Source organism: Sylvia atricapilla, chromosome 5 (genome assembly GCF_009819655.1).
Source record: "Sylvia atricapilla isolate bSylAtr1 chromosome 5, bSylAtr1.pri, whole genome shotgun sequence".
Classification (NCBI taxonomy): Eukaryota; Metazoa; Chordata; class Aves; order Passeriformes; family Sylviidae; genus Sylvia; species Sylvia atricapilla.
The window spans coordinates 2,211,370-2,226,421 of record NC_089144.1 but is presented as its reverse complement, the minus strand read 5'-3'; the positions used below and the strand labels follow the sequence as shown (position 1 = coordinate 2,226,421).

Sequence of the window (15,052 nt, the reverse complement as noted above, 5' to 3'; positions counted from 1 at the left end):
CCACCCTCTGAGTCTGGCACAGATCTACAGGAAATTATTTTTCCTGAAAAGTAAAAAAAGAGAGAAGTTGTGGCTGCCCCAGCATTTTAACCATATCACAGTTTCTTTGGCAAAAAACTTTCATGTACATCCCTATTGTACATGATGCACAAATTTAATTCATTATTGAAACAAATGGTTTCAGGGCAAAACTGATATTTTTAATTTAAGCAGCATTTTTTAAATCTTATCAAGGTGTTTGAAAAGAAAATATGTGTACAAAAATGTATTTCCATGCATTATTACAAATCCAAACGATTCTGAGACTTTATTCTGTTGGTCCCATTGGTGAGAGCTGTTAGCTCCTTTGCAAACAATCCTATCATTCCCATTTTTACAAAGCCACTGACCCCAGCCAAGAACACTGCATTTGGAAAAAGCTGATGAAACACAAAAAAAGCCACATGATTCTGTTCAGCCAAGAAGACTTTCTCATGTTTTTTTCAATCTTAAGACTCAGTGGCAAAAGGGTACTTCAGAAAACACATTAAATATCCGTGTTCCTGAGTTGGGGCACGCAAGGAGGGTTTTATTTGTCCTGACTTTGGTGTCCTGTGAGGCACCAAGGTCTGGGCTGGTCACTGCAAGGAGCTCTCAGTTTCGGGGGAGTCCAGCAGGAGCCCTGGCATGGCAGTGACCCTATCCTTGGATGGATGTGCCCAGGGAGGCAGGGAGCAGGGCAGGCACAGCCCTTCCCCTGCCACACAGAGCCAGGACTGACCTGAGTTGGGGAAGATGAGTCAGGGAAACCTTATAAATATGATTGCTTAGCAAAAGATTCTGAAAATATGAAACCTATAATGGAAATAGAAATGAAAGCTGACTTTGAGTTGTAGGATACTGAGTCTTAGTTACTCTAGAACCTGAAAACAATGGTCTGGCTGAAGGAGAATCCCTTTGGATTGAACAATCCCTTTCTGCTGGCTCAGGGATCCAAAGGTCAATGCAGCAAAACAGAAAAGTCTAAAGAGTAGTTTTTAGAGTTTAAAATATAACACAGTATGGTGATATAGTAGTTCTTACAGGCTGTATGTAGATTCTATAGGATTTTGTGTCTTGTGTTGGTTGATCACTGAAAATTAGAATATTCATCACAAAAGGAGATAGAATGGATTGTAACAAGGACCTCACTCTTACCTCTTAACTCTTACCTCTCCCCTTAACTCTCACCCTTCCTCTTCCCCCTGCTCTTGCTCTCTCCTGCTCTCTCCCCTGCCCTTTGCTCTCTCTCTCCCTTCTCTCTCAGCTCTCCCCCTGCTGTTCTCTCTCCCTCTCTCTTTGGGACTCCCCTCCAGCCCAGGCTGGTGGCTGAAGGCAAGGCCCTTTTACCCACCACCCTGCAATAAACCCACATGTTCTAGAATATCCAGGTTGGCAGAATTCCTTGTCCCAGGCATCCGTGGATTCACCTACAGAGCTGCCAGCTGCATACCAAGGCTGCTTCCTCACAGTGCATTGTCTTGGGGGACAACACTCAGCTTATGGCTTTGTTACCACTTCCTTGTGGGTTTTGTCCACTTCCTTACAGCTGGCTCAACATTATGGGCAAAACAATGTGAGTCAGATAGAGGTATTAAGGAGACTTCCAGGAAAAAAAAAGCATTGTGGGAAAGCACCTGTATTTTAACAAGGGAATATTTGACCTGGAGAGTTTCTTGATCCAGATCAGGTCAAGGGTCCCTGAGCAGCTGTGGCAGCAGAAGAGGGAACAGCACACCATGACAGATGGATGGGAGTGAGAGGAAGGTTTGGGAGTAGAAAGAAGATGTCAGAGAAACCTAAAGCCAGTCAAGCTGGAATCACAATCCCACACATTTACCAGTCAGACTGAAGTGGAACAAAATGAGTCCCAGGCTTTCTATATTTTATGCATTTCTCAAAATAAAATTTTATTAAGTGCAAGACCCAACTGTGGTGAGAGAGTAATAGGAAATGAGCTAAATATTTCTCCAAATTTCAAAGTTTTTGAGTGCTAAATCAGAAAACTTGATTAAAGCTGAAAGTTTGTGAGTGTGTTGGTATTAATTATCCTCAGCAAATTAGAGGAGTCTACAGCTCAGCATTTGGGAAGAACTGGGGTCTGGGTCCGTGGTTGTCTTGAAACAGAAGTGGATCAGATAAAATAAATCAAACTCTTATTTCTGTTGTCTCTGGAAATCAATATCTATTTCCCAGAATCAACTATGCTTTAAGAACTGATTCTAGCTAAGGACATCATCATAAAGGTTCTCTGCTGCTTCAAACTCTCCCTTCTCCAATAGTTGTACTACAGACACAACCTGGGTCATGTCTCTCCAAAGACTGAACCATATAACCAGTATTAATTGAACCAATTAGTTCATAATTGAATTTTAAGAGTAGCATTAATTTAAAGGGTAACCAAAGCAAAAAATCTCTTGCTACCAAGGTTTTGACTATATTTCATATTTCTCCATGTGGTCCATGCTCTCTGGTTCTGCCCAGCATCAATTTCAAACCAACCTAGTATGACCCTATGCTGGATTCTCCCTGGTGAAGGACACTAATGCAGCACCACAGAGTGACCCTCTCCCAGAAGGTGACCCATTTGTGGAGCTGAGGAATCAAATAGATCCTAACTTTGGAACTGGCTGGTGTAGTTGGTGGTTCCACATGGGGACAATCAAGACATGAGATACCTTACATTCTTATGTGCAGCTTCTACCTGTCCTCAGTTAGCAGCAGAGCTACCTCCAGCATCACCTCTTCCAGGGACACTGTCATATGGTAGATGTTGTTTTCTTCACCAAAGAGAGGGCTCCAGCTTGGTGAAATAGAAATGAAGTTGTAAAATTACTTTCACTTAGATCTTGATTCCTTTAATAATTATTAAGAAGCCTAGACCGAATTCTGATTTTGCTCTTCTACCTAAGACAACCTAGTGATGCAGATGCAGAGCAGAGCTCAAAGCTCTTCACAGAAATATGTGACCCAAATTCAGAAGCCTCTGTGCCCAGACAGATGTGCTATCCCAGACATCACACACTTCTGTATGAAATTGTGCCCTAGGCTAAAGAACAGTGGAACACTGGACAAATTCAGACCTGACATAAACTGACAGAGCCTTATGTACTTGTACAGGTCTCTACCAGCATCTCCTCATACAGAGTATACATCACAGACTGAATCATGGACATGGACATTTCAACCACAGCATTTGTTTAGTTTGCATAAACTTCCCACAAATTACCAGAACTTTAGCTGATGAAGACCTTATGTCAGTTTAATTGAATTTATGTAACCCCAATAAATAATCTCCACATCATTTATTTATATTATATTATTTATATCTATATTATTATATTTAAATCTCAACATCATTTATTCTTATAAGCATACAGAAATAATGGAAACACATTATGAAGTGACACAGGACGTTTTATAAACACATTTCACTGACACAGTGCATAAGCATTACAACATTTTTACTTCAGCTCTGTGGGGAAACATTACACAGACCAGGAGCATCCAATTTAAGTAGAGATGGACATTTCTGATGGATACTTAGAAAAACTGGGCTAGTAGTTTCTGTGCTCTCAAGACACTAAAGTAGGTGTAATTTCCCTTGAAGTTTAACAAAATCTGAACAGAATAAAGAAGCTAAAGCAGAATATATCTATAGATATAGATATAGATATAGATATAGATATAGATATAGATATAATTATTTTATAAGGTAAACACAATAACTTCAATTTAAAGGTTTAACTTGTAATAGCTGTCAGTTTTTATAAACTTCAATTTTAATCCTTCCTCTCCCCCACCAAAATCAGGAAGTTTTTTACCTTTGCTTTTGCTGTCATCCTTTGCTGTTACACATTACCAAGCCAAAGGTCAGTGGGAAAACTCTCCTGGAGCTTCTCAGGAGAGAAGCAATGACTCACTTTAGGCCCCAGGTCACTCAGTCTCAACTGAAGTCTGCCCAATTTCAGTGCTAGGTTTAAAGACAGCTTTAATATCCACTGCAGGTCTGTAATGAGCTGGATCTTTGGTTCAAGTGGATCTGAGCATCACCTTTCACACCAGCTGTGAATCCGGTCTGGGCAAAGTGAAGATAGTGCCATTACCATGAAGAAATGCTCAGAAATAAGAAAATTACTGAGAATACAGCAGATTATAATTCATAGAGACATGTTAATGTTTAAAGTAATGTAGGATGGTCTCAAAGAAGGAGGCCTGGATAAGAGTCAGATTCTGACCTCCTTACACAGTTGAGTATCTTCTCCATATAGCCTTGCTGATTTTAATCAAACTGCCACAGGAATAGGGTACTGTGTAATGTGAGCAATGTGGTCAGGCCACAGATGATCAATACAGACCCTAGCAAGGACAAAAAAGAAGTTTTAGACCCATATGTGTGTTTCTTATTAATGTCTGTGTCCATGATCTGGAACAATACTCAGTCCAACACATCATACGAACATCTCAAATAGAATTATTTTAGTAGGTCACAGTGGTGTAGGAACTTTCCTGGGCTTGTCTTCATTTCAGTGAAGGCATCCATTGTTTGTTGCACTGAAAGGCAATGTGGAAGACAGACAGGCCTTTGATGGAATACATTTGTTCACACGTGAACGTGACTCAGTGAATAACTGCAAATGGACATGGCACAGCCTGACAGAACAGCGTGTTATGGACGCTAAATTAACCAGTAATCAGTAGTTCATTAAGCCATACCACCTCCAGAGAGGTCCCCATCTGAAGCCAAAGGCTGGAAGCCAAAATATTTCAATGAATAGAGTTCTTCATTTTCTCCTGAGCTGCTGAGGGAAACGCACACTGACAGTAGGATCTATCAGCCTTGTTCTCATTTCCCACTCACTGTCCAGCCAGCAGACAGCAAAGACCTGCAGCAGCTCCAAAGGCAGCAGGGATGCCACCTTCCCCAAGGGGTTGGAGTGTGCAAAGATGCTCACCCAGGCAATAGGAAGCAAATGGTTTCCCTATTTCCTGCCCAGGCAGAAGCACTGCTGGGGCCAGCTGCCAGCACTGCTCTCAGAATCTCCTCATCTAAAAGTAATTGCAGAGAAGTTCAGTCAGACAGTGTCTTTGAAACCGAACACTAGTACTGGAAATGCCAACATCTCCAGAAGTAACATGAATCCAATTAGGCCTTGGGATACAGAAATATAAATTTTTGGAAGTGTGTGCTGATGTATAACCGTATTCTCTTCACATTGCTTATGCAGAAGCATAATAATATGCAGAAGTAAGATCAATGGATCTGGCTCTGGGTACAGTGCAGCTGCTCACACAATGTACCACCTAATTTCAGCAAGAGCTACAGAGAACAGTTCCCAATCCCTTGTCCACAGGACTCTCCTCATCACCATGCTAAATCACTCAACCCTGAAACAAAGGGGTTCTGTGTTCTTCTTTTTAAACTTCTACGTGGTTGAATCTTTGTACAAGTTTATTCAACTTTTTTCCTCAGGTAAATGTCCCACTGCAATAACAGAATCTTTATCTGTCGAACACATGAGTGAAACACAAGGTAGGAGTAAAGGAGATGGTAAAAAATGCTCTCAAAATTTTTAATGTCTAAAAAGTTCCACGAGTAAAAAATTACTAAAACACAATAAAATTATTTAATCAAAATGCCTTTTCCCCTTACAATATTTTTTTAAAAAAACAGAACTTTTAGAGGCACCATTTTTATTCCCTTGCCCTCCTTTAGGAAGACCTTAATGTCTAGAACAAAGCAGAAGAAGCTGCATGGCTCCTAAGAGGAAGATAAAAAAGTTTTGTTTTCTTGATCTACTAAACACTACATGAACCCAGTGTTCCAATAGCCTTTGGTCAGGCAATTCACAAAATATTCCTGTCCAGCCCTGGTAACACTGACAAATAAATCTCTGCTTCATGGCTTCAATGCTCTCCAGGCTGGGTTCACCAGTCACCTGGAACCTGGGGCCCCTCTCTGAGTGATGGTTGTGGATCCTAAAATCAGTGGGTGACAGATGGAGGTAAGCAGAAGAGTCGCTGTTCCTGCGGATGCATCTTCCATTCTTCTTGCACAGGACTTTGCTGCAGAGCTTGGCTGCTGAGGTCACATTAATGACATAATGTCCTAAAGGTCCATCAATGTACTGCTTCACCGTCAGGCAGCTCTCCTGGGAGTAATAAGAGACCATGACACGTTTCTCAGTGTCTATGTCCAAGTTTATTATGTCTAAAAGGATGCTAGCACTAAACTGTTCTCGCCTAAAGTAATCCATTGAGAGAAATCTGGTTAGACTTACATATTGGAGGGATCTATTTGATTTAAATGAGTTTATTTCCATGTGTAAGATTAGAAAAGTATTGACCTCTACTTTAGTTTCTATTTGAGGGCCTGGGAGGAAGATATAATGTGAGACTAGGGAGGAGTCCCAGGAAGCAGAAAGAGGGTTCATATGGTTCATATCTGAGACCAACTGCTTCCTCAAGTAGAGATTTCTGGTAACTGCTGACTAGGAGCAGTGCACAGAACTTACAGGTTTTAAAGCACATACTAAGTCACCACTCTGATCACTCCAATACATTCAGTTTACCAGGAGCCACATATTTTTCATAAACCAGCACAGAAGTTGCTGCAATTACAACTACAAAGTTCCCTTTCAGATTTCCTGGCTCCTCTGACCGAGTCAGTGGTACTTTGCCAGAGACTTCAGGAGCAGGAGAGCAGACTGCATGAAAAACAGAGTGGACACCAAAGCCCAGGTTTAGGATTGGAGGCTATCCTACCATACCTCCTGGGAAACTCCAGTACTGCCTCCCATCTCCTCAAGAAGGTTTATTTGTGGAAGTCTGAAGAACCTGGGAAAAGTGACAAGGGCTTGTCTTGTGACATTATTTTCCATGTAACATTTCAACATTAGCAACTGGAGAAGATACCTCACCTCCAGACTCCATTTCTTCCCAGTCAAACTGGCCAACTGCTGTAGTTACAAGGTAGAACACTGTAAAACAAGCTGTGCTTATATTTGTATGGCATTTTTTTAAAAAAACATGTCTTTCTCCTCACCTGGACTCATTATTCCACTGAGCCCAAAGCAATGTGCTCTGGGGCAAGAGGACTTTTCAGCCTAACAGAATTAACGAGACCTGAAGGCAGCACTGAGCCATCATCCTCAGTTGTTGGTTGATGACACTGATAAAGGCAGGTGGGTGCTGTGCAGGGTGTGGTGTCAGACAGGAGCTACTGAGGTGACTGAGGTGATTCCTAAGAACTGGTGAGCTGATAGGACCCACCTTTGAGCTGGCATATTGCATACTGCCCCAGAGAACAACTCCAGCTGCTCCCAAAGCCGCGCTTTCCCCGATGGTATTCACCAGATCCCTCTGAAAAAGAAACCCAAATCCACACATGAGTAAAACAAATATACAAAAGTAAAAGTAAAAAAGCACTGGGACGTGGGCCTCGCTTCCTTTTTTTTTTCCCATCACAGGTAACACTGGTCCTGAGGTATATTCTTCACAATAAAATAACCTTTTGGTTTAGAAAGGTCTTCTGTGTCTCTACAAAGGTTTGCATGGGTGAAATGAAAACCTTTATAGTTTATGAAATCTATATAGTTTATTAGTAAAATGAAATCTTTATAGTTTACTCACAAGGGTTCCTCCAACCAAGCCAGTGGAGACAAAATTTAATGATCTATTTTATCCACTAGTCTTTGAATGATTACTAAGGTACCAACCTACGCAGGTACCATTTTTGGCAAGTGATGGTCAGTAGGATCACACATCACTGGATCACCCTTCCAGTGTCTAGGTGCAGTTGATGGCTTTAGGCAGGGGAAGGAAAAAACCCAAATGCACACACGTCTGCATATTGATTTAACCATGCCCACTTTCAGAACTGAACCAATAAGGAGCTGAGTTGTAGCAGTAGCAATAATACAACTCCACCAGAGCAGGTTGAGTGCTGAACAGGAGTCACCAGTGCTTTGCCAACAGCATGGCAATGTAATCTTGCAAGTGTCTTAAAGCCATTTTCTGACATTATGAATATTGTGTCCAGAAAAATGCAACTAAATCTTCATAAATATGTAGGAATGAACTTCTTCCCCCAAAATTCAAGGCATAATCAATTACATCTAACACCGTTTCTGTCCACAATAATTGATTAAAAAGTAATTGTGATCAGGATTTGTAATGACAGACATTACAACATTTCTCAATTTGATGGAGAGAAAATTCCTTTAAAAAGACACTTATGGTCTTTTATACAGTCTTTGCAGCTCTTTAACTAGAGAATAATCAAAAATACCAGCCAAATTATCTCTGTATGGTGGTGGTAAATTCAGAAGGGCAAAATTACAGAGTGGAAGAGACATGCTATTATTAATTACTACTAAATAATGTCTTCCTCAGTCTAAGTGGGCCTGTTGATTTATCAATGCATAGTTATGGAATTTCCATTCCTGAAACTTTTGTGGCCTGAGAGATATTAAAAAAAAAGCAAAAATAATGTTATGGGAAAGGGAGAATCCCTGAAGAGTTGAAGACAATTACAGAGAATTTAAAGTGAGCAGGGGCTTTGACTCTTAATTAAAGGTTGGAAACCTTCAAAAATCTGGAAAAGCAGAGCTGCCTACTGGTTCTTAGTGCAGAGTTCAGAGTGATTTAAAGTATAAATGTTCTTGCCTGCAGCTCATGTTGCTACAGATCACCCAAACAGCCTTTTAGAGACTGTTATTACTCTTTAAAAAAAAAAAAAAATGAGGATGCTAATTAAAGATCAAAATACCAAATGTTAAAAGAATGAGAAACACAATCTGATGTGTTGGTAATGAGGGTTCCCAGGCCTTCATCATCTGCAACACGTTTTATGAAGTTTATGAAGATGCAAAGACTGAACTGTGATCCTACATTACTCACAGGAGAGCTGAGTGATTTTGCACTAACACATTTCAGATCTCATTAAGAAATTAATTAAAACTTATCAGACCTTCATAGTTAATAATCAATAAATATTTAGCACTGTTGGATGAACAAAGACCTGAGAAAACCCTGAAATAAGCTGTTTGTAAGTAATATGCTCTGGGAATTAGAGTGCTTGACTGGGAGTCAGTAAATCTAGGTTTTATAACCCCATATTCCACATCTTTCTTTTGTTAGTTTTATCAGATCCACAAAAATATTACAGCACTTTATGTCTAATTCATATGTATATAAAACTGACAAAACTAATCCTTAAAGTTCATCCAGGCCTCTAGATGAGTGAAATCCCATGGCACTGATAATTTCACACTGAAGTCCCTGAGGCATCTACTCTTCCGTTTTCCTGGAATCTAGAACTAACATCTTACATCACAACACAATTACAGCACAAAACTTCAGCATCTGTCTTGGGTTAAAGCCAAAATTTGGCATTTTATTGGAAGGTATGTCTTCCTAGGGGTTCTTAAAGGACTCTTACAGCACCTGTACAAGTGCTAGGTGCTGGTGAAAACAGCAGTTCACCACAAAAATATAGTAAAGGACTTCATTTAAACACCTTCCTTACACCTTGCATTTCTTCTTTTTGTGTTCTTTGGAACATCAAGAGCTTAAGAGTCCTTCCCAGAAGAAGAGAGAAATAGAAAGAGTTGGTCTGATACATAATCTCCAGATAACCCTCTGGAGAGGGTTGTCTTCATCACGAGGTTTCAGATGACATCTCTGTCTGATGCCATTTCACTTTGCAACAACTCAATGAAGATTTAAAGGAGAGAAAGAGAAATAAGTGGGAACCCGACTATAGCTTATGATAAATTTGTGTTAATAATTAGATAACCTGCCCACAAGGAAAGGTTCCTGACTGTCATTTCTAGGCATAATTATGTCTGTTACTGAATGAATGTGTCAGGTTCAGTACCTCAAAAGCCATCACCACAGAGAGGCTCTTCCCCAAACGATCTGTGGACAGGAGGTTGCACCCTCATTTTTATTTTTGCTCTCTGATGGCTTGTTATTTTTGGTCTGATGATTCCTTCACTCTTTTCTGGTGCCTGACACAGGGGGCTGGATTCATGCTGAGTAGGTTGGGAAGAGAACAGAGCCAAGAGCTTCTGCACCAGAGGCAGGTGCTCTGACCAGTGGATTGAAGGAGGCACCTACTTCCTCCTCCTCTGCCACAGACAGGGTTAGGAAACAAAAGTTTCATTCTTCATTTGTGTATTTCAAGAAAAGGAAGAATATATGCCTTTGTGCCTTTCCTAATAGCCGAGAGTGGCAAATTATGGCCAGAGATAAGAAGGAGCTCCATGAAGAGCTGAGTGAGGCACATGAACCCCACCAGCAGCCTCAGACACAGCAGTCCTGCTTTTGGGACTGAGCCAAGTGCCCCTTCTTACATGGCACAGCTTGGCATTGATGGGGCTCACTGGCATGGTTCTTCTTTGAGAGTGTAATAAAAGCCTCATATGGAAGAAAACACGCAACTTTAAAAAAAAAGTTATATATTTTAAATATTAATATCTTAGCATTTGTCTAGCTGGGGAGTCCTAATTTGTTCTTTGCACCAGACTTTGGCAACTGGTGTTTGTCCAAATGATTAATAAGTTAACAAAGCCTCTTCTCTTGTGATGCTCATTTTTGTTCTGGCTTTTGGAGGCACTGTGCAACTACCTAAGGTCCTCAGGACTAGGCTGGGCTGTCTCCAAATGGATACCTGGTTTGGCAGGGAGAAGGAGGCTCTAGTGTCTGTCAACGCTTCTTTGTATTTAGATCACTGCACTGAACCTTAAAAGAATAGGAGGTGAACTAAACCATCAGTTTTGGAGCTTGACATGAAACAAGACAGTCAGTTCTAGTTACATGATGAGGGAAGAAAAAGAAATCCATCTGTAATCTTGAAGACCCTTAGTTACAGACAAGAGTTTTCTGTGTTCAGCAATAGCAGTTCAAGCCTGGCATGGTTGCAGGGGTTGGTCTCTAAACACACCTGGTCATCAGAGAAGACTATCTGTAGGGGAACAACAGGATTCCTATCCATTATTAATCATCTGTCAGTTGTCATCCTGCTTTATTAATGATTGCAGCCATCTAGTCAGGAAGCACAGATGCTACTGTGTGACTTCCCTCTCACACACACTTAGTAGTGAATTGTCTAAGCAGAAAGTCCCTAAATACCCTACAGATGGCAAACTGCTTATATACATTTCTAGCAAATACAAAAACCTTTCATGATGATTTAGATCCCAATTTAGAATTTATAAATTGCTTCTAAGATGAAAAGCAGGATTAATTTCTCAGACACCTTATGCACAACTCACCTGATTTCCAGATGCAGTCAGGGTGAAAGGTACAGTACACACAATCCAGCATCCCTCTGGGACCTGCTCTTTCATCTTTCTGAAGGTTTGATAGACCTGTGTCTCTCCCTCAGTGACTCTGGCTCACAACTATTTTTTTCTGACTCACATAAGCCCTTTGTATGAGCCTTGAATGTCGGTAGTGTTTCTGTTGGAATAAAAAGTACAGCTCCTGCACAAGATCAAGGCTGTGGTTGTCCTGGCCCAGTCCCTGCCAGAAGTCACCATCCCATCTGCCTACTGTCCCTATTTTCCTGTGGCCATTTAGCCTGGGTGTCATTGTCCTGGGAACTGTTCCTTTTCACCCTCATGCACAATGTTTCAGAGGTTTCATGCTTCGTTTGCAGCTTTGTGAGCATCACTTAGGGACATGGGTCAAATGAGAAGCTCCAACCTAGTCTAAAACCTGAACATACAAAACACATTTAAATTATCCAGGGTTATGAAAAAATACAGGATGATTGTTTTCTGGATCATGTCTATGTAGAAGGTTTTTAAACACAGCCCTGCAAGTTCCTGTCTGACCCCAAGCTGTTCTGGTAGATGATGTGTATAGTCTGGACACATTAAGCCCTGTCCCATGCTGAGGACCCTGCCCATGCTGTCCCTATGAGAAAATACACAGTGGAGCATAATACAAATATGTTTCTCTGCCTATGCAAAGGTCTTTCCTGGCTGCAGAGTTGTAAAGCAATCTTTCAAGCATCCAAAGGCAAATGGCTTCATGCAAAGGGAAAACAGGCTGGTGTGTTAAAGAATGCAACCTGAGAGGAGAATCACTCCAAATTGCTACTGTACTGTTCAGAAAATAGCTTAAGGTAAAACAGGAACTTGACATCACCACAGATTTTGAACTCAAACATGACTGGTAACTGCATGCTAGTTTTCACAGCTTTCAGTAACATTCATGCTATTTTTATATTGATCAAGGGACAAATCAATTTAATAAAAATGTACTATTACAAACTCCAGAAGAATTTGCATTTGAAGAATTCTTATGTATCTCCTAGCCTGAGTTCTTCACTGAAGGTGCTCTGGATGACAGCATGCCTGCACTGACCCCAGTGACTCCTTGCCTTCAGGACTAGACTGGCTTATCTGCCCATGATTTCTGAGTCAGCCAGCACCTGTGATTTCCACACAGAAAACAGCTCCAGAGAGTTCCTGGTTGCTGAGAATGAACCAGACCAAATTCCCAATTACTTCTATGTATCATTTGCATCCTGGGGTCAGCCTGAAACATTTCTCAGGCTCTCAGGGATCTGCTGCACCTCCTCAGCTCCAGGCTGAAGCCCCCACAGCCTCTGGTTCACTGGACTGAACTTTGTCTTTTCCCTCGCCACTTCTCTCCCTTTATCTGTTCTGGTTTAAGTCAAGAACTGGTCTCTGGCAGCATTAAAAGGAATCTCTCATGCAGCTCTCCATAAAATAAAGGGAGGGAGCATTCCCAGATGCCCTGTTTCGTCAATGGGTTATTTCTATGAGTTTCCTGTCCCAGATTTTCTCCTTTCACATGGAGTTGATAGAAACCAAAGAAAAACTTTTGGCACTTGAAGCAACTGTTAGAGAAATGAATAAGTGTCTATGCATCTCTATTATGTGCATAAACAAAGTCAGAGCAACAATCATCATTACATATCCAGAAAGTCTGAGATTTGCACATACATAATTTACCATCAGTGTTGTGGCCACTATGTATTTACTGCACTTGATCACTGGTTGATGGAACATTGCATGACTCAAAAACTGGGTTTCTTTGAAAAAAGGACTCCACAGTTTAGCACTAAATGTTAGACAGGAAGATGTTGTACTTCTGAAAAGTGAGACAGATGGCCAATGCTCATCATGCAGGAGTTAGGAACTCCAGGCCAGGTTACCTTATTTGACTAGTTTATTTCTATACTGAATGAATTTACATTTGCATAAAGAAACAAAAGAGCCCGGAGGCTCCTTTCTCATGAAAGTTTATCTTTTCACTGCACTTATTAATTTTAAATTTCACAAAATCTATCAAGCTCACTTCACAAGCTGCCCTGAAGAATAAAAAATATCAGAATGAATTACTTCCTTAAGGAATATATTTCTTTATACTTTCTTTCTAAATTACATTAATTTCTAAATTACATTACATTAATTAATTACATTAATTACTAAATTTCATTAAAAATATACAGTGTTATCTCACAGAGGTAGACCAAACCACTGCAATATTAACACTTGAAAGGCATAGAGTTTTGTACTGTGACTACAGAGCTTCCTCTCAGGGGGCTGCCTTAAATATCGAAAACAAATGTGTAAGTGCTTTTATACAGGAAAAAAATTTCCAGAACATATTTTTTCTAAGAGGCTATTTCGAATTTCTAAATTCTGAAAGAGAAGTCTATCTGCTTACCTCTGTTAAAACATGAAAAGTATAGGCATAAAATGGTCTGGAGTAAACAAACACAGGCAAAACATAGTCTTTTCTAGCAATTGAGGCAACTCGTATTGCCTCTTTAACCCGATAGTGAACGAATTTTAGTGCATTTGGGCTTGACTTCAGTATATAATCCAGGTATATGGAAGGGTAGAGAGCAGTGCTTTCCTTCCACAGCCAGAGCAGGAGGTCATTGCGGAGAGACTCAATGGGTGGGCATTTCCCCGTGTAAGTTTGGGGGTGTTCTTTGTAATCGTAATTGTAGCAGTCTGGGTAAAGATAGTAACCCCACAAACCGTTTGGTCTCATATGCTCCGCCAGCAGGATGGTGTTATTCATAAAACTCCGGCCAGCATTTTCAAATTCCTCTTTAGCCACTTTCCTAATTTTGTCCTCTGACCACCGAGGATGCCGTTTCCTAACAATCTCAAGAGATTTATTTCTATAAATGCTTTTATTGCCCCAGTTCCTGTCCCACTGGGGCCTCCAGTTTTCCCAGTCAATGACTGCAAGTCCCTGAAATTTCTTCATGGGTATGCAATAGTCAATGTCAGACTTTGCTTTGCTGAGGTGTTTGATAAGACTTTCATTCTGGGGCACGCCGCCGTTTACTGGCTCTCCATTATCCGAGTAGTAGGGATAGTATCCCAAGTGAGTGTGATAGAAGATGGTGACGTTGGATCCGCTCAGGGTCTCGTTGATGTTGGATGAGATGTCAAACACGCCGAGGTCCAGGTCCACGCTGTATCGCAGGCGGCACTGCTCGGTGGGCGCGTTCCACACCACCACGAAGGGTCTGTGTGGGACCAGGGGACCCCGCGCTGGCTTGGGCAGGGATACACCCGCCAGGGACAGCACTGCCACCACTGCCAGCTGCTGCACGCCAGCTGCCATGCTTCGGCCTCCTCCTGCTGCCAAACTGCTGCCACAGGCCCTGGAAAACAAAGCCGAGGCAAGGGGTTAGAAGGGCAGCCTGGAGGCAAATCTGATGGTGAGTGTTGTGGTTTGAGAGCAAACTGAGTGAGAGGCTCCAAGTCAGAAATACAATTTAATGAGAAGGGAAAAAATGTAAAATAAAATAAATGCAATAATACAAAAAAGACGACTGACAGAGTCAGAATACAGCCTGAGAAGGGTGATGGAAGCAGTCCAGGTGAGGTGCTCTTCCTGAAGCAGTGATCCCATAGAAAGGTCTGGTAGCTCTGGTCCTTTGGGAATCCAGTGAGTAAGAGCTGCTTCTACTGTTCCAAATCCCAGCTTATATCCAGGTGAGAATGCTTGGCTCCTCCCCCTGGGCGGA

At 41.3% G+C, this 15,052-nt stretch overlaps 1 protein-coding gene across 1 annotated transcript; it reads right to left on the bottom strand.

Annotated features, from left to right (window-relative positions):
- Positions 1-5,741: 5,741 nt before the first annotated feature.
- LOC136361976 (hyaluronidase-like) lies at positions 5,742-14,825 on the bottom strand. The gene is made up of 3 exons (XM_066320258.1): positions 13,729-14,825; positions 7,291-7,380; positions 5,742-6,170 (listed from the first exon to the last, which is right to left on the bottom strand). The coding sequence occupies exons 1-3, from the start codon at positions 14,644-14,646 to the stop codon at positions 5,742-5,744; spliced, it is 1,437 nt and encodes a 478-aa protein (XP_066176355.1). The 5' UTR covers positions 14,647-14,825.
- Between the last annotated feature and the right edge of the window lie 227 nt (positions 14,826-15,052).

What these genes read in the sequence shown, in the direction of transcription:
- LOC136361976 (XM_066320258.1), bottom strand. Translation starts at nt 14,646, where the DNA reads ATGGCAGCTGGCGTGCAGCAGCTGGCAGTGGTGGCAGTGCTGTCCCTG. An exon ending in CTTTTCATGTTTTAACAGAG is followed by an intron (nt 7,381 to 13,728) that starts GTAAGCAGATAG and finishes TTTCTTTTTCAG; the next exon opens with AGGGATCTGGTGAATACCAT. An exon ending in TGCAATATGCCAGCTCAAAG is followed by an intron (nt 6,171 to 7,290) that starts GTGGGTCCTATC and finishes TATTACTCCCAG; the next exon opens with GAGAGCTGCCTGACGGTGAA.